At 41.1% G+C, this 19,975-nt stretch overlaps 1 protein-coding gene across 1 annotated transcript in view; it reads left to right on the top strand.

The window, feature by feature from the left end:
* Positions 1–19,474, top strand: part of LOC311113565 (EGF-containing fibulin-like extracellular matrix protein 1) — a 31,183-nt gene extending 11,709 nt beyond the window's left edge. The window contains exons 3-9 of the mRNA XM_084156812.1: positions 1,915–1,960; positions 2,395–2,670; positions 9,079–9,198; positions 10,307–10,426; positions 10,777–10,900; positions 15,952–16,144; positions 17,488–19,474. Coding sequence (XP_084012938.1) covers positions 1,915–1,960; positions 2,395–2,670; positions 9,079–9,198; positions 10,307–10,426; positions 10,777–10,900; positions 15,952–16,144; positions 17,488–17,649 — 1,041 coding nt within the window. The 3' untranslated portion in view covers positions 17,650–19,474. The remainder of the gene's footprint in view (positions 1–1,914; positions 1,961–2,394; positions 2,671–9,078; positions 9,199–10,306; positions 10,427–10,776; positions 10,901–15,951; positions 16,145–17,487) is intronic.
* Positions 19,475–19,975: the final 501 nt, after the last annotated feature.

The raw sequence follows: 19,975 nt of genomic DNA, 5'->3' as shown, positions 1-19,975 counted from the left end.
TATGAGAATAATACATGTATGCATTTGCTTACCTTATCAAACTTGAATAAGATTACATTACACTCATTTATTACAAAAATGTGTTATGAGTGAATGCACCACAAACATCTTTCCAGGGTGTTGATGCATCCTCTTCCCAATGCAGCCTCTTCCAACACGACGGGTAGGGGAAGGGTATCCATCTGCAAATGTTTTGCTCTGATGTCAAGTCAGCTCATATTGCTTCTTGCTAGCTGTTATGAAAGCTAACTTGGTACTGAACAGTGACGCTAGCTGGCTAGCATATTGACATTTGTTATTACAAGACAGCAAGTCTTTACCTAAAAATATAAGTGTTTAGGCAAATCATTAGTTAGCTAGCTAGCTCACATTAATTGTGCAAAAATATGATAGCTATCTAGCTAAACACTAGCTGAGCACTAGCCAGTCAGTGGTGCTGACAGGTTGAAACTGATATAGCAACAAAATGTGTTTCACTCTATCCCATAAAACATGACACTGCTAAACAGGAATCAATTAGCTAGCACAATGTTTTAGTTTATTAGTATGTTTAATTAATTGTACAACTTCGGTCGGTAGATTGCTTGGTTTGCATTTCCAATAGATTTTTCTTCTCCCACCGACTGGTCATCAATGCTTACTGGTCTTGGAACTACTTCTGGTAAACTGTTTGCCACTAGTGGCAATAAATATTGTTGCCACAGGTTTGCCACAGATTAAAATAGAATCTTGAGAGAATTGTTTGCCAGAAAAAAACAGGCAAACTGTTTGCCACTAGTGGCGATAAATATGATTGTTGCCTAAGGTTTGCTGCAGATTCACTACAAGTGGCAAACATTTGCAAACTTCTGGCAAAAGTTTGTGGCACAATATTTAGTGTACAGCAAATTTGCCACAAACTTGCGGGAAGTTTGCAGCCACAAATTCATTTTTGTAAGGGGCAGCACAAGCAAGAGTCAGTACTGAAGGACGAATTAAGCTTTTCAACGTGGGATTTAATTCAAGTCAAGGATGGGATCAATTCCGTTTTTTGATTCAGGAAGTGAATTGAAATTGAATTCACAAATAGAAAAATCATAATTGAAAATAAATGGACAATTTGCATTTCATGAAGTAAAATGTTAATTCACTTCCTGGATTGAAATGTGAGTTGACCCCAACCCAGATTGAAGTACCAAGTGAACGTTCATGAAAATTAACAAAGGGCTTGGAATGGACATTGATGGGATAGCATTGGCATGTCTCCAGTGGAGGATGTCTCCTTCTCGACAAATAACTGTAGTCGAAGTTGTTGTTGTTGGAGCTGATTAATTATGGAGGTAATAACATGAGTCTGGATTCATGGAGACTGGAGGCAACACATGCCCGTGCACACACAGGCCAGTGGCAAGTCCCATGACTCAGACGAGAGCGAGCGAGGAGAGCAGACATTCCTCCCTGGATGGCGACAGACTAAACACATTGTTTTGGGGGAATTAGGGAGACACAGGTGTTCTCCAGGCTGACTCCTTAATTGCTGTCTGTCTGATTTCCTCATATACAGGCTCAAAGTGGCATAACAAAGGAGAGTACGACTACCAAGCCAGCAATTGTATAGTAGCATATTGTAATTAAGCTTAAAGGGATAGATCACCCAGTGGGTTGTGAGAGACAGTGGTTAGGGAAACAAATCGAAGCAATAATGTTTATCTCTCCTGGTCTATAGACTGCTTTCAGGGTAAGTAAACACCTAAGTAATTGTATAATATGAATGAACTATCTCTTTAATGACATGTAGACTGTAAAGCTTCAGAGATATGTGATACATATTTTGTAGACCAATTCATCAATCGATTAATCAATCAATCCCTCAATCAATCAACAAACCAATACATTGAGCACCAGATACTTATCCTCCCTTATTTGTATTCACAGTGCACAGATGGCTATAAATTTGACATGGAACGACAAGAATGCAAAGGTAAGAGGTGCTTCTCAGCACTTTGTCAAATGTCCTTGTACGTTTCTGACTTAATGAATAGATTAATTAGTAGATGAATTGAATAACACTGTGGAAGAGATCCTATCAGTTCTAGCAGACACCGATACAGTATGTGTATACCAATGTTAAACTTTAATTATTGAGTCCTACTGAGCAAGCATATTGATGGTGGAGGTGGTGGTTTTCCTGTCATACCCATGCTGACTTGGTGGTGTTACACTCCAACCAGACCTGCGTTCAAATACTATTTGTTTTTTTACAACCTGGAGTGACAGGTGGGTGGGATTTGCACTTTTGGGGCTATTCCACTGGTTTCATTGCGCAATCAACCGCAGCTTAAGTAGAAAACAAACCGTGGCTTACTATATGAACCCAGGTCTGACTGTCTCTGACCGCGGTCCTCCCCTTTTCAGACATCAACGAGTGTACCACGGTGCCCGACGCCTGCAAGGGTGGCATGAGGTGCATCAACCATTTCGGAGGCTACTTCTGCCTGCCCCAGAATGCCCAGATCATCATCAGTAACGGTGACGACGAGCCCACTGTGGCCCCTCGGGTGGAGGCACAGCCTCCTCTGGTACCCGCCCCTGCTCTGCCTGTCCGACGGGTCATCCAGAGCTCCTTCCAAAGCCCGGGCACCATGCAGTGTGCCGCGGGGTTCGTGGTGGACGAGCTCAACTACTGCCGAGGTAAGAGTAAGCCCACGCAACTTGCTGGGGCATGTTTATTAGGATTAGGGCTCACTGTAGTCAAATGTTTAAAAAAACATTTTGAAACTGAAAATGGGTGTTTCTTATTGGACAAATATCCTGATTCGTTATGGAAGTGTCCAGCATCATTTTAATCCTACGTACAAAGATCCCATCAGTCCCTGACTAATGTAATTTGAAGTAAATAGGAATGGATCTGCCAAACAGTTTTGGACCAGAGGTTGATTCTTATAAGCGGACTGTGGTGCAGTGCAGTGCAGTTATACAAACTCAGCATTGCAGGGGCCCTAGTTTGAATGAGCAATCCCAGCAGGCAGATTTCCCTCTGGAATACTACCGATGCTAGCTTAGGAACAACTATTGAGGAAAAAGATAGCCATCTCAGATTGTCATTCAGTCACATTCAGGAATCATTCCAATTGGAATTCATTCAAATTGATTGCAGTCCCTTTAGAACATTTTGTATGAAAACAGTTCAAGTGAAATTCCTTACTGGCACTGAATATCTTACACTACACCTAGTCCTATTTTGTTAAGCCAATAACACAGTATATAAACGATGCAATTAACTGGACCGTTTGAACAGTTGATGCGCTGTCTGCAGGTTATGAAGATGCATTGTATTTGATCTGTAAAGTGGGGAACCACTTAACTTCCATTTACCCCTTTGCTCTCTTTCTTTGGATGATGCATTTGCAGCCGTCATTAAAGAATGTCCTCATTTGTCTCTGTGTATGTATGCATGCGTGTGCATGCATGTGTGTGTATGTGTGTGTGTGTGTGTGTGTGTGTGTGTGTGTGTGTGTGTGTGTATGTGTGTGTACGTGCGTGTGGGTGCGTCCTCCAATCTCCTGTTGGCAAACGGCGCAAGATTTTAGTCAAGTTGCAACATGCCAAATCCTGGCGGTAGAGGCAAACAATTGCTGTTACATAAACCATTCAATCAACATGGGGCGACGGCCAAGCTGAGCTCAGGGAAGGAAGGAGATGGTAGCCAACAACACATTCCTGAAACATATTTTTTTCTCATTTAATCATATTGTTTCTTTCATCAGAGGGACTGTCCTTAAGTTGGAGTGATGCACAAACTAAAGGCAGACAGATTTGTGGTATTATGATATGTACTGTATAGTATTATACAGTGTCAGATACATGATCAAAATGGTGCTACATCTCCGAAAGAAATGGCATTAGTGATCTGCATTAATACTTTTCCAGTTTGTCATCACAGTCAAAACCTACACTGTTACCAAGGAAGATTATTGCAGTGTCTGTCCAATCCATTATAGTCTTTTTGTTTTCTGTAGTTTGAGCTATTTAACATGTTCCTGAACTGTTGAATGGTCCTCTCTTGCTGTCTAGCAGCTTCTTGTTCTTACAACTGGTAAACATTTGCCACATGCAGATTGCGAGTCTGGTAACTAATGCTAATACGACCATGGTACTTGGCCATTAATAAAAGTTCACAGGGTGGGATTCAAGTGCAACAATCCAGCCGTAATTCTTCAATGTTTACAGATCTGGAAAGGTTTACGCAGTGTAGTGGTATAGCTTCATCATATTGCTTCCACCTTCCAGATCGGCAAACATTGAAGTGTTAGGGCCAAGAGGAAGGGATAGGGAGGGAATTGGGACCAGAGGCCGTGCTATTATTATGTTGAACTGCTGACCAAAGCAGGGCTGTGTTCATTAGGACATACAGTAGCAAAAACGTTTTGCAATGGAAAACGATAACAAGTGTTTCTTATTGGATAAGTTCAGATAGTATCTCTCCGTTTCACTCTGTTTCTGAACGTTTTTTTCCACTAGTTGCCTACTGAACACAGCCTAGGGATTCCTTTTCCGGGAAATGTGGGCGTAAATAAACACTTTTGAATTGATCTCGGCATATTATCTGTGGTAGCAACAAACACATGAGTCATCTAAAAATGAGTGGCTGCTTCCAGTAAAATTGCTTTAGGTAACATTATCCCTAAGTCAATTGTGACAATGTTAGATGCATGTTTGTTTTTGACAAGTTAGCTCTTCTTCGTCTTCATTTTCGGCTCAAAAGCCTGGAGAGGTTTGAGCCCCCTTTGTGTTAGAAGTGGACTAGGTAAACCCTTAGGAACTGTGATCGCTCATTTGTAACTAAAAAGAGTGAAGGCAAGGTTTCCACACTATTGCTTTCACCAATCCAACCTGGTCAGATTAGTGATTTGAACATTTCTCCCCAAGGAAGGAAGGACATATTTCTAAAGTATTGGAACAGAGCCGAAGTATTCTACTACAATACATTGACTGTAAGGTTCAATAGCAACTGCTTATTGAAGCACTACAAAGAGACAACCAGCAGACACTGATTATAGCTAGAGAGGACTTTGATGGTGGTGCATCCTTTCATCGCACATCTCATCCACCTCAGATATGGACAGATGGATAGGTCCACCAAAACAGTAGTCACGACATCACTGCATGTGCTTACCTATGGGCTTTAGTCTTCAGCATTTGATTTGGTCTGCGGCATATTCTTTCAGAAGCTTAGTTCCCTTGTTTACCCTCTTTCATCCCTCTGAGAGTCCACTGAACACAAAGCAAGAGCAGTTGCCCTTCTCAAAACAGTAGTTTCTCATCCTGGATGTTGACATATTTGAAGGGGGGGGCTTCTCACAGTAGTCCCCTTGCGATGAAACAGTTTTAACCTGACACCTTGATGGAATCAGAATATATAGGGGTGCTTGGCACACCATTCTTGCTAAGACACAGGGATCTTTGTAAACCAAGTTTGTATTTAATGTGCTCGTTTTGGAAGCTGGGGGTGGGTGCTGGATAATGTGTATATACACTCTGTAGTGTGGTAGTATTTCAACGTTGTGATTCTGGCAAATCCTGGCAAGAAGTACTATATTTGAAGGTGTCCTGTTCTTTGCACTCTTATTTTTGGCACAGTGTGTTAATTACACTCTATAATGCTACATAAAACTAAAGTTTGATTGCAGGATTGGTTCACCTCTGTCAGCATGTCACCTTGTCACTGGTCTTAATTCATCTCTAGGAAAAAAAGGTTGTAAGGCGACAGTATCGTCACTTTTTCCCCGCATACATGCTGAGTGGAGGCCAGCTTTGATCATTAGGGCAATTCACCTCCCAATCCCGCTGCCACCAGCCAAAAGCAGGGTCAGCTGGGCTTTGTTAACTGGAAGTGTGTATGAGTGTGTGCCTGTGTGTGTGTATAGTTGAAAGGGGAACTTGTTTACACAGACTTCCAGCCTCCAGGATGACATAATTCTCACATTGTGTCCATCACTGTCGTCACCAAATGAATTACATCAGCAGGGTAGCCTGGTCCCAGATCTGTTTGTGCTGTCAATGACCATAGCATTTGGTAATACAGCACAAACATATCTGGGACCAGGCTAGGGTATGAGGGGATTGGATGCTTTGTGCCTTTGAGCTTTCTGAACAGACTTGGTGTTCTCTCCCACACGTGTAACACCTCCGACTCCCTGTATATGAATCCCCTATTTTTAGCAAGTTGTATATAGAGACCACCCAGGAGTGGGGTTGCAAGGGAACGTTGTCTGTGTTCCATTCAGAAAATTGCTTTTGTTGAAACAGGAAATGGAATATCAGAATGTGTGGATAGGCATATTAGGGGTCCAGACTGCAGAGTGTGTTTTGGAGCAACTTGTCCCATGAAATTTGGCCCATGCTCTTTTTTAGATAACAAAAATAAATGGTAAAACATGTAACTAGCAGTTGGATATTTTTATAGGAGTTGGTTTGAATTAGGTGTGCCCAGGGGTGAATAATGAATAATAGTACCAAGGAAACAGAAAGTGCAACCAAATCAGGTGAATTCAGTTGAAGTCTGTTTTTGTTGCATGAAGGACTTTATATCCAGCCTGTTATTATGTCAAATCAAATCCAATCAAGCTTTATTTATACAGCACATTTTAGACATGGAAGCAACCCAATGTTCTTTACAGGAAAACAAAACAAGAAAACAATGAAAAAAAAGAAGATTTACTACATAACAAACATAAGAGGATAATAATAATAATAATATGCCATTTAGCAGACGCTTTTATCCAAAGCGACTTACAGTCATGCGTGCATATTTTTTTTTTTTTGTGGATGGGTGGTCCCGGGGATCGAACCCACTACCTTAGCGTTACAAGCGCCGTGCTCTACCAGCTGAGCTACAGAGGACCACAAAATGACTGAAAAGCACCCTAAGGAAATGCAAAGCTAAAAAGGTGTGTTTGAAGTTATTTTTTTAAATGGCCAGTTTCAGCCCCCCACAGGTTCTCTTGCAGGCTATTCCAGAGGCTGGGGGCATAGTAACTAAAGGCTGCCTCTCCATGCCTCTTGGTCCTAGGCTTTGGGATAGTTAAAAGGCTAGTGCCAGAGGACCTGAGGGACCTACTAGGTACATAACTTGTGTTGTGTTGGGGTGCACAATCGTGGATTGATATAAAAACCAATAGAATAATCTTTAAATGTGCAGGCAACCAGTGCAGACCTTAAAACCGGGGTAGAAGCTGTTTAGAAGACTCTTGGACCTAGACTTGGCGCTCCAGTACCGCTTGCCGGTAGCAGAGAGAACAGTCTATGACTAGGGTGGCTGGAGTCTTTGACCATTTTTAGGGCCTTCCTCTGACACTGCCTGGTATAGAGGTCCTGGATGGCAGGAAGCTTGGCCCCAGTGATGTACTGGGCCATACGCACTACCCACTGTAGTGCCTTGCGGTCGGAAGCCGAGCAGTTGCCATACCAGGCAGTGATGCAACCAGTCAGGATGCTTTCGATGGTGCAGCTGTAGAACCTTTTGATGCAGCATTCTGTATGTTTTGCAGTTGACCAATGGCTTTCTTGGGTAGACCAGACAGGAGAGCATTACAGTAGTCAAGCCTGCTTGTAATAAAAGCATGGATATCTCTCTGTATCAGCCTGAGAGAGAAACGGACGCACCTTAGCAATGTTCCTCAGGTGGTAAAAAGCTATTTTGGTCACATTCCTAATGTGTGATTCGAAATTGAGTTCAGAATCTAAAATGACACCTAGGTTTTTTATTTGGTGTTTTATCTTTATTGCCCATGAATTAAAATGTTTGGCTAGATTCTCTCTCTGTGCTTTGGCTCCAACAATAAGTACCTCTGTTTTTTCTTGATTTAGCTGGAGGAAGTTGTGAGCCATCCAAGTATTTAAATCACTAATACAGTCTAATAATTTATCAGTGGATCTAAAATCCTCTGGTGACACAGAAATGTAGTTGTGTATCGTCTGCAAAGCAGTGAAAATCAATGCTGTGCTTTCTGATAATGCTGCCAAAGGGTAACATATATAAACTGAACAGTACCGGACCCAAAATGTAACCTTTTGGAACGCCACATGTGAAATGTATTTTCTCTGAGTTATGTTCACCAAGGGTGACAAAAAACTGTCAACCAGTTAAATAGGTCCTAAACCAATTTAGAACTGGACCGGAGAGGCCAACCCACCTCTCCAGTCTGTCCAGAAGGACTTCATGGTCAACAATGTCGAATGAGGCACTTACATTTAAGAGTACAAGGACAGAGAGCTGTTTGGCATCAGTGTTGGCTCTAAGATAATTTACCACTTTAACTAAGGCTGTCTCTGTGCTGTGGTGGGCCCGAAAACCAGATTGGAATTTTTCAAAAATACAGTTGCCACTTTAAAAAATCATTTAGCTGTTTGAAAACCAATTTCTCCAGAATTTTACTTAAGAATGGAAGGTTGGAGATTGGCCGTAAATTGCTAAGAGCTGAAGAATCTAGATTACTTTTCTTCAGAAGGGGTTTTACCATAGCAGTTTTTAGTGCATTGGGGAAAGTGCCTGTGAACAGGGAGTGATTAACAATAGCTTGCACTTCTTCAGATATGCAATTAAAAACTGTTTTGAAGAAGGTGGTGGGGATAGGATCTAGAAGGCAGGTAGAAGACTTCAATTGTGATATCACTTTCCTGAGCATGTCTGTGTCAACCAGGGAAAATAAATCCATAGTGCCTTTGCGTGGTAGGCTAGGGAACATATCATCAAACTTCTCATCAGGTATTGCTTGACTGATACCCAGCCTAATGTTTGTCATCTTATCTCTGTGCCGCAAACTCATCACATTTAGATGTGGAGGAAAGTTCATATAGGTTTGTGGGGGTAGGATTTATCAGGCCATCAATGGATGAGAAGAGCACTCTCTAATTATTCTGATTATTAGTGATAAAGTTAGAAAAATGAGCCCATTTGGCATTTCTAATTGCCTTGCTATATATGCCAAGTTGCTCTCTCTGAATATCATAACGGACCTGCAACTTTTACTTCTTCCAATTTTGCTTTGCCTATTTTGCAATTTCTCTTTAATATATTAGCCCGTCCTTGTTTTGCAGATGTGAACGAGTGTGAGGGGAGCAACCCCTGTCAGCACCAGTGCTACAACATCATGGGCTCCTTCATCTGCCAGTGTGAGCAGGGTTATGAGCTAGCCCCCAACCAAGCCTCCTGCCAAGGTACTGCACACACTGTTCGAGTGAGTGAGTGTGTGTGTGTGTGTGTGTGTGTGTGTGTATGTGTGGGGATGGAGGGCTGGTTGTGCATCCCCTCATCGAACAAAGCTAACACTGACATGCATCTTGCTATCTTAATGGGAACATGCATTTACTATCCAATGAATTTTTGCCATTATACACTGAGTATACAAAACATTAAGAACACCTGGACTGGCCAAGTGAATCCAGGTGAAAGTTATGATCCCTTATTGATGTCACTTGTTAACTCCACTTCAATCAGTGTAGATGAAGGGGAGGAGACAGGTTAAAGAAGGATTTTGAAGCCTTCAGACATGGATTGTGTATGTGTTCCATTCAGAGGGTGAATGGGCAAGACAAAGGATTTAACAGCCTTTGAACGGGGTATGGTAGTAGGTGCCAGGCGTACAGGTTTATGTCAAGAACTGCAACGCTGCTGGGTTTTTTCCGCATGTATCAAGAATGGTCCATCACCCAAAGGACATCCAGCCAACTTGACACAACTGTAGGAAGCATTGGCGTCAACATGGGCCAGCATCCCTGTGGAACGCTTTCGACACCTTTCGACACCATGATGAAATTAACTCCAGAGTGGCGCAGTGGTCTAGCTGTGCCACTAGAGATCCTGGTTCGAATCCAGGCTCTGTCGTAGCCGGCCGCGACCGGGAGACCCATGGGGCGGCACACAATTGGCCCAGGGTAGGGGAGGGAATGGCCGGCAGGGATGTAGCTCAGTTGATAGAGCATGGCGTTTGCAACGCCAGGGTTGTGGGTTCGATTCCCACAGGGGGCCAGTATGAAAAAAACAAAACATGTATTCACTCTGGATAAGAGCATCTGCTAAATGACAACAAAAAAAATGACAAAAAAATAGAGGTGAGGCTGTTCTAAGGAGGGGGTGTGTGCAACTCAATATTAGGAAGGTGTTCCTAATGTTTGGTATACTCAGTGTATATTTATCAGTACCTTAATGTATACTGATACAATTTCACAATCCCTCCCACTCACACCTAATATTTTATTTCCTGAGAAGTTTCTGTCAGCCTCCTCCCCTTTAAGGGTTGACTGTATAATATTTATCTATTCGTAGATATCGACGAATGCGCCTTCTCGAGTTACATGTGCCAGTGGCAGTGCGTGAATCAGCCCGGAGGGTATGTCTGTGCCTGTCCCGAGGGGTACCAGCTCCAAGACAACCGAATGTGCAAAGGTAAATAGGCCTGTTTCTACTAGTAGAATATCTCTCTTACACCAGCAGCAAGTCGTACGTCATAATGCTGAATCTCAATACCTTTTACCTGAATTCCCAATGATAACTCATTGGCTTTAGGCCTAGATTTTTACTTGGTATAAAGTCAGTATTGACACTTGATTGATTAACTAACAGTCCACGAGATCGACAATTATAGTTAAAAATTTAGTTTTAAGCTACGCATTGTTTGTTTACAAAGACTACAAGACAGTTGTACTAAGCTCATAAGCTATTTTAAGTTATTTTCTTATTGAAATGACCATTGACTACATTTTCTCTCAGTAACTACATTTCCTCTCCATGAACAGACATAGATGAGTGTGAAACAGGAAACAACTGCCGCGAGGACGAGATGTGTTGGAACTACTTTGGCGGTTTCCGCTGCTACCCCAGGAACCCTTGCCACGAGCCCTACGTGAAGACAGGAGAGGGGTGAGTATGGTCCAGTGAAATGCATGATGATAATCACATGATGAGTAACCTTGACTGGGACCTGAAGTCTTAGCGGGCTAACACAGTCTTGTGGGGTGCAGGAGACCCAGGTTCAAATCCAGTTGGTTACATAGTATACATAGTATGGGTCCTTAAATGACCACGTAGACAGAACGGAGTGGCTGCATGACCTTTGTTTGCTGACGGCACGGCGATGGTAGGCCCATGGCCCATGGGAAGATGTTTTGGGGTGGGGGCAGGGGAGGTGTGTTCATTAGGGCGATATGGGCGACGCACTGCCAAACGGAAAAAGGAAGGGATTTTTTTTCTAATCAATTATATCACGGCAACAGTAGTTATCAGTGTTCTAATCTAGACGTCTGATCTGCCACTAAATGTCCAATCAGGCTAAAGTCGTGCTTCAAATGGCCCCGCCCCTTTTGGGGCGATTTCAGTCAGGTTGAAAATCGCCCAGAAGTGTCTCATAGCCTCTCATGTAAAATCTTTTTTTTTCAAATATCAGAGCTTTCAATACAATCTCTATGGGTTTCTGAGGGCTTGCACTTACGCGCTTTCGTCATACGTAACATAACCATGAACGTAACTAAGAAAAGAGCGGGTAGCAGCGTCAATCAATTCACGTACTACTATCAAGATGGCTAGCGTTCAGTGCAACTCGATTGTCTCTTTGAAAGAAGTTCACATCAAAGACCATTCAAAACGAGCTACTGGAGTGTATGCTAGCGGTCATGAGGGAACATATTGTGGAGGAGGTGAAGTCGGCGAACTTTGTAGCTATCCAAGCTGACGAGACCACGGACGTTTCTACACAGACACAGCTGGTGCTTGTGCTGAGGTACATAGATAGCAACCACAAAGTGCAGGAGCGCTTTTTTGAGTTCCTTCCCATCTCGGAATCAACCTCAGTCTCAATCGCCAGTGTGCTTTTGGAGAGACTGAACGGTCTTTTTGCAGACGACGAGAAAGTCAAACTGTGGTGCACTGGCACTGTACCAGGTTCTCATGAGCTACAACCTCCAGGAGACGTTCTCTGAGACTGTGACTCTGTTGAACATCCTCATAACTACTCCCATGACAACAGCTGAAGCTGAGAGATGTTTCTCAACTTTGACACGAGTTAAGACATTCCTGCGAAATTCAATGGGCCAGGAACGTCTGAATGCACTGGCCATGCTTTCCATGGAGTGGGAACTAGTCCTCAGCATGCCTGATTTCAATGAGAAAGTCATTGACCGCTTTGCTGCATTGAAAGAGAGAAGAGAACAGTTTCAGTACAAGTAATGTAGCCTCTCTCTCTCTTTGTCCCTCCCTGTCTGTCTCTTTAACACACACACGCCCAAATCAGTTCACAGTTGATGTTGTTTAAAATAGTTATTTTTCATTTTTAAAAAAGTAAAAAAAAAAAAAATTCTGTTCATGTTCATTTTTACAAATCTATACAATTGGCCAGAATATGGTTGTTCATATTTACAAATCTATACAATTGGCCAGAATATGGTTGTTCATTTTTACAAAGCCATACAGATAGCTGTGTTTACCTTTTCTATAAATTATTTTCAAATTCTGTTTTCAGGCAAAATGTCTATCACTGTTCATTTTCACAAATCTATACAAGAGGGCAGAATATGGAAGTCTATAAAAAATTCTTATTACCAATAACTTGCATCAATGTTTTCAGTAGCCTCTATCAAAAGCTCCTGCTTGCTTGTTGTGAATTATGCTCAGGTGCACATATTTCCAATTCAACCATGAGGCAAAAAATGTGGTAAAAGCTCTTGTTGATCCTGCAATCTGAACAAATACCAAGATGCTGTATTTTCAGCTGATATTTCATTTGTTTATGGAAATGCATATTGTTTATGCAGTGTTGAGGAATGTGAAAGAACACCCTTGATTATTTTTACTGTGATAACTTATTTTGCTTTTGTAAGCCAACACTTTTGAGATCAGTCAATAAATGCTTCTGGCATTGACTTATATGCTGCCCCTGTCTTCATGTTGTTGCTGGACATATATTTTTTAAAATGTGTGTAGGTCACCTAAATCATCAGAAAAATTGCCCCCCCTGAGAATTTTTTCAGGAGCCGCCACTGGGTGGGGGTGCTGTCAACGGAGGGGGAGGGTGGGGTGTTTTTCTCCACTCTGCTGACAGGTCTTTTTCTACGCTCATACAGGAGTAATAAAGGTCTAGTGCACTAATTTGGTGGCTAAAATGTTATTATTAGGCCCTCATATCCTCAAAATGTTCTACAGCTGCACCATTGAGAGCATCTTGAATGGTTTCATCGCTGCTTGATATAGCAACTGCTTGGCATCCGACCGCATGGCGCTATAGAGGGTAGTGCATACGGCTCACTACATCACTGGGGCCGAGCTCCCTGCCATCCAGGACCTCTATACCAGGCGGTGTCAGAGGAAGGCCCTAAAAATTGTCAAAGAATCCAGCCACCCAAGTCATAGAATGTTCTCTCTGCTACCGCACGGCATGCGGTACGGATGCACAAAGTCTGGAACCAACAGGACCCTGAACAGCTTCTACCCGAAGCTATAAGACTGCTAAATAGTTAGTTAAAGAGTTAACCAAATAGCTACCTGGATTATCTGCATTGACCCTTTTTGCACTAACTCTTTTGACTCATCACATACAGTGTCTTCAGAAAGTATTCACACCGCTTGACTTTTTCCACATTTTCTTGTGTATCAACCTGAATTTAAAATGGATTAAATTGAGATTTTTTGGTCAATGGCCTACACACAATACCCCATAATATCAAAGTGGAATTATGTTTTCCTAAATTTTTGCAAATTAATTACTAATAAAAAACTGAAATGTCTTGAGTCAATAATTATTCAATGCCTTTGTTATGGCAAGCCTAAATACTGAATGTTCAGGAGTAAAAATGTGCAGGCCACATAATACATTGCATGGACTCACTCTGTATGCAATAATAGTGTTTAGCATGATTTTCGAATGTCTACCTCATCTCTGTATACCACACATACAATTATCTGTAATGTCCCTCAGTCGAGCAGTGAATATGAAACACAGATTCAACCACAAAGACCAGGGAGGTTTTCCTATTTGTAGATGGGTAAAATTTTTAAAAAAGCAGACATTGAATGTCCCTTTGAGCATGGTGAAGTTATTAATTACACTTTGGATGGTGTATCAATACACCCAGTCACTACAAAGATACAGGCGTCCTTCCTAACTTAGTTGCCGTAGAGGAAGGAAACCGCTCAGGGATTTCACCATGAGGCCAATAGTGACTTTAAAACAGTTAGTTTAATGGCTGTGATAGGAGAAAACGGAGGATGGATCAACAACATTGTAGTTACTCCATAATAATAACCTAATTGACAGAGTGAAAAGAAGGAAACCTGTACACAATAAAAATATTACAAAACATGAATACAAAGTGTAATGTTTGGGGCAAATCCAATACAACACATTACTGAGTACCTCTGTCCATATTTTCAAGCATAGTGGTGGCTGCATCATGTTATGGGTATGTTTGTAATCGTTAAGGACTGGAGAGTTTCAAGGTAAAAAAATTAATGGATTGGAGCTAAGCACAGGCAAAATCTTAGAGGAAAACCTGGTTCAGTCTGCTTTCCACCAGACACTGGGAGATTAATTCACCTTCCAGCAGGACAATAACCTAAACAAAAGGCCAAATCTACACTGAAGTTGCTTACCAAGAAGACAGTGAATGTTCCTGAGTGGCCGAGTTACAGTTTTGACTATGGCAAGACCTGAAAATGGTTGTCTAGCAACGATAAACAACCAATTTGACAGAGCTTCAAGAATTTTGAAAAGAATAATGGGAAAAGGGTGCAGAATCCGGGTGTGGAAAGCTCTTGGAGACTTACCCAGAAAGACTCACAGCTGTAATTGCTGCCAAAGGTGCTTTTACAAAGCATTGACTCTGGGGTGTGAATAGTTGTGTAAATGAGATATTTCTGTATTTCATTTCAATACATTTGCAAACATTTCTAAAAACATGTTTTCACTGTCATTATGGGGTATTGGGTGTCGATTGGTGAGAAAAAAAATCAATTTAATCCATTTTGAATTCAGGCTGTAAAACAACAAAATGTGGAATAAGTCAATGTGTATGAATACTTTCTGAAGGCACTGTACGCTGCTGCTAATGTTGATTATTTATCCTGTTGCCTTGTCACATTATTCCTAGTTATATGTACATATCTACCTCAGTTACCTCGTACCCCAGCACATCGACTAGGTACTGGTACCCCGTGTATATAGCCAAGTTATCCTTAGTCATTGTGTATTTATTATAACTTTTATTATGACTTGTTATTACTTTTCTATTATTTCTCTATTTTCTTTCTCTCTGCATTGTTGGGAAGTAAGCATTTCACTGTTAGTCTACACCTGTTGTTTACGAAGCATGTGACGAATAACATTTGATTTGATTTTGAGGATACTTTTGCCCGTGCACTAAACAACCTTACGCATGTGTTACTTTACGCAAAAAAATACTTTGCGCAGCTGCTGCTCCTCCGCTGCTCCCTCACTCAACCTTCCAGTTCATTCTCACTTAGCCTACGAGGGATGAAACATCCCCCAAAAATAGGAGGACATGATCGACATGATGTATAAACTCATTTGTCTGTTGTAACTGTAAGGTTAAGATTACATCATTGCAAACGTAAGCAGGAGGCAGCCAGGCAGTGTACGTAGTGTTATTTTTTTCTGCTTTTCAGTCAGTATCTAGGCAACAACATTAGTGGGGGGTTACAGACAGCATGGACCACATGGATAAAAGTGTCAGCTAAAATGACCTCATAGCTAAAATGTATTAAAGTGCTAAAATGACCATTTACACAAAACCACATGGACCACATCAATAAAAGTGCTAGCTAAAAAAAAACACATACTGTAGACAAAACCACAAGTGTCTGCTAAAATGACCACATAGCTAAAACCACGTAGGCCACATATATAAAAATATCTGCTAACATGACCACATCCAATGCTTTTCTCTATCTCTGCATGTCCGTAGGCGTTGCAGCTGCCAGTCGCCCACAACGTGCCGAGGCCTGCCGCCGTCCATTGTCTACAAGTACATGAGCATCTCGTCGGAGCGATCCGTCCCAGCCGACATCTTCCAGATCCAGGCCACGAGCGTCTACCCTAACATGCACAACACCTTCAGGGTCAAGTCTGGCAACGAGGCAGGGGAGTTCTTCCTCAGGGTGAGCCCGGAGATGTTTCAGTCACTCACCAGGCATTAATATTACCGTCATGTCAGATGGTGTCAGCATTTGTCCCTTGCTTTTCTACCTACGTGGTAGCATAATTGAATGATCTCTCATCTACTGTGTCATTTAAACACTTATTTGAGGTAGGGGTTGGTTTCAGATGTTTTGGCTGCTGTTTGCTATTTAGGGAATATTGTGTGTGATTGCATTTTGAGTGGACCGTCCCTTTAATGAAATAATATTTTGACTTCCACTCATTGCTATCCCTTCCCCTTAAATGGATAGCTCACACACATTTCCCACTTACATCATTATTATTGGATACCTAAAAAGTAGTTTATAGGTAGGTTTGAAGCTAATATTCTAATATTCGCACCAGAAATCATGGACATTTTACTGGCAGTGTAAAATGACTTCTTGCAACTAAAAAGCTGTGCGTAATGACGTAGTACACGTAAAAGGGTACTTTGTCGTGTAACTTTTAATTTACCAAAAGAAAAATAGTTCTATGCGTTTCCATCCCACTTTTAACTTTGTTGATAGTTTTGGCACAAAAAGTCTGCGATAAACAGCAAATGTGGTGTTCTTGTTCCAGCCAACAGCTCGTAGATACTGTACATAATGCAGATGATACATGATGAGATTATAGCTAAGCGTGAGATCATTTTTATTTGACAATTGGCAGCCAAGCACCGATCATCATGTCACCAGCATACAAATTAAGACCCTCGATATTTATTGGAAAGGAGCATCAAGCTCATCACTGTGAACTTTCACCACTCTGTAAAATGTATCATTACTTATTTAATATGTAGCCTAATAAACAGTGCATGTTTTTCCAAGTTGTAGTAGAAGGACCATACAACATAGCATCTTGTGACTGTTAGTTTACTGCGACAAATGCGCAAAAAAAAAGTGTTTTCACTGCAATTTGTTGCATTATCTATTTCACCGACAAAATAAGGGTAGTGGGTTCGATCCCCGGGACCACCGGGGAATGTATGCACGCATGACTGTAAGTCGCTTTGGATAAAAGCGTCTGCTAAATGGCATATTATATTATATTATTATATAATTATCCACCCCAGTCTAGCGTATTTTGTTCTATCAACATTTTAGGAATGTTTATCGACAATTGCTGTTTCCATCAGTACCAACAGGTACTTTACTTGCATAAAGATGGTTGGATGGAGACATGGTTTGTGGACCCGGAGGGTCAGCGACCCCAGATTTGGACATTAGCATTAACATCAATGAGTGTAAAATAATGGTAGTGGTAGGACCCTTGTTAGCATCCTCAGAACATGCTAACCTAAATAATCCCTTTAACCTACCAGCGCTCCAGTAACGTCAGTGCCATGCTGGTGATGACCAAGCCGCTGACCGGACCGCGGGAGCACGTGGTCGACCTGGAGATGGTCACCCACAACAATGTCCTCAACTACCGCTCCAGCTCTCTGCTCCGACTCACCATCATCGTGGGACCCTATGCCTTTTAAGTTCCATTTACAAATTGCTCTTAGGCACAGATCTTAGATCAGTTTACCCGTCCCCATATCTCATATTATCCATTAGAAGATAAAATGCAAAACTGGCCTTAGATCAGTGCCTAGGGGCACTTTCATCCTACTCAGCCCTCTTACTCCCTGCCAGACACTCACAAGGCCTAACACTCTGTACTGCTTAGATCTAATAGAGATATCCACATACTCCCTGCAAGGGTTTCCCATTCCTGGTCCTTGTCCTGTGTTGGCTAGTTTCCATTCAAATTGATGGCTGTATAAATTGGGATTGAATGTATATTGTCTGATCTGCTGGTTGAGCACTGGACTGGGCGAAATTGTTTTGTTTTAGCTCAAAGTGTGTAGTCCTTTCTTGGAAAAGGAAGATTGGATAATTTGCAGTGAAAACCAACACACACACACAGAGCACATACTGGAAGAGCAGGAGTGTGAAATAGCCAGGCCACAATATAGTCACTTTATGCATCACTGGCTAATGATAACATCCTAAGAGCATAACGTGACTTAAATTGAACACAACTCCTTCTTATTCATCCCTTGCTAAACATACGTATTGCACTATAGTAGGAGAATGAGTTCTCGTTACATTGAAATCTTTGTGAAATCTCTCAACCTTAGTCTAGTCAAGATGTGTTTTCCTGCAGAGAAATGACCAGTGTTTGAAATCACACTTGCCCTTTTTATCTTTTACCATAGTTGCCAAGTGAGGTTGTTCACAATCACATCATATCCCCTTTAGGATCACAGATTTATTTTCAGTTTGGAGAGCTTTTCATTTATGTAGTTGAAAAGAAACGTGCAGTAATGCAATGTGATGTCAATATAAATACCAATTGTCTTTGAAAAGAGACATATGTTTCAGTTTTCTTGAAGAGAGATCATCTCTGTTGGATGGACTACGAGCTTCTGACCAAATTACGTGAGATTTTAGTTCTTGGTTAACTGAGATTAGAATAGAGACAAATGCACCTAAAACAGTCAAGTTTATAGGTAAAGTGTGATTTATTGGGTTACAAGAGTAATGATTTGGCGAGGGCTGTGATGGAACAGTTTGCAATGTGTTGTAATCTAATGGCATCCTTAACGAATGGAAATGTATGATCACGTCAACCCCCATCGGAGAGTTGCTCAGCAACCTCTGTCCAATGGGAATAAAGCAATAACGCTTTTGGACACAAAAGTGATATTTTCAGGAAATCATTGGCAGTGTTGTTTGGTCATATAGGCAGGGGAATTGTTGCTTAACGTGTCTTTATGTGTGCCAGAGTGCCTTTTGATCCTGCACAGAATTTCCAGTCAACAATCTGCAACAAACAGTTAGTCAGGTCATTTCGACACAGTGTGCCTTTCATAAGGAGTCATTGTATCACAATTTGAGATAACTCTGGTCTTTAAGTACATGATTTGACTCCTTGAGACTTTTTGAAATAAATGTCATGCTTGATAATAAGGGAAGCTCAATTGAATCAAAAGGTTCCCACTTCGAATAACATGCCATTTCAACTGTGTATGTACTGTATATAGGTAGGTACAGTGTAATTACAGTATTGCATATCTCTATGGTTTTAACAGTCAACTTGAGCAAATGTCTGTTCAAAAATACGTTTGAGAGGTAACAGTTGTAACAGTTGTAGACCATAAATAACAATGTGTACCTACACTGTGGTTGCAATGTACCTGCCTATATAATATAGCTATATAATTACCATGTAGATACATAGTTCTGGCATAGTTCTACATTCCAATATGAAAATGATTTTTTGGGGTGATAATAAAATGTAATTAAAGACTGAAAATTGCCAATATAAATGTATGTCTTATTTGATAGGAAGGAAGTCCATGTGTAGCTCTAATATATAAAACATTCATGCGATTTAACATTTTTCTATATATTTCCACCAAGCACAAGTTTGTCACAGCTTTTGAGAATATTTACTTCTTTTTTTTTATAAATAAAAGATACATTTTACTTTGTCTTCGTCATGTACTGTTATTTATTCAAATCTAGATCTAGTAAGCATACTTGAAGAAATTAGATTAGATTTCTTTTTTTTTAATTAAAATGTTTTTGGGTACATCTTCCCAGTCTAAATCAAATGATATGGTAGCTTAAGAACTTTAAATGATTGTTATCATTATAATAACATTGTGCCACCAGTAGAAGTAGGTACCATGAATGAAATGGAGGCCACAAATGCTCAAATCTAAGGACCTCAATCCTTTACAAAAATAATTTACTAAGGTGATATGATTAATCATTTTGCTCACAATGTTATTTCCATTCATTTAAATTGAGTAACAC

This window comes from Coregonus lavaretus (assembly GCF_964263955.1).
Source record: "Coregonus lavaretus genome assembly, chromosome: 40".
Taxonomy (NCBI): domain Eukaryota; kingdom Metazoa; phylum Chordata; class Actinopteri; order Salmoniformes; family Salmonidae; genus Coregonus; species Coregonus lavaretus.
This window is presented reverse-complemented; position numbering and strand designations above follow the sequence as displayed.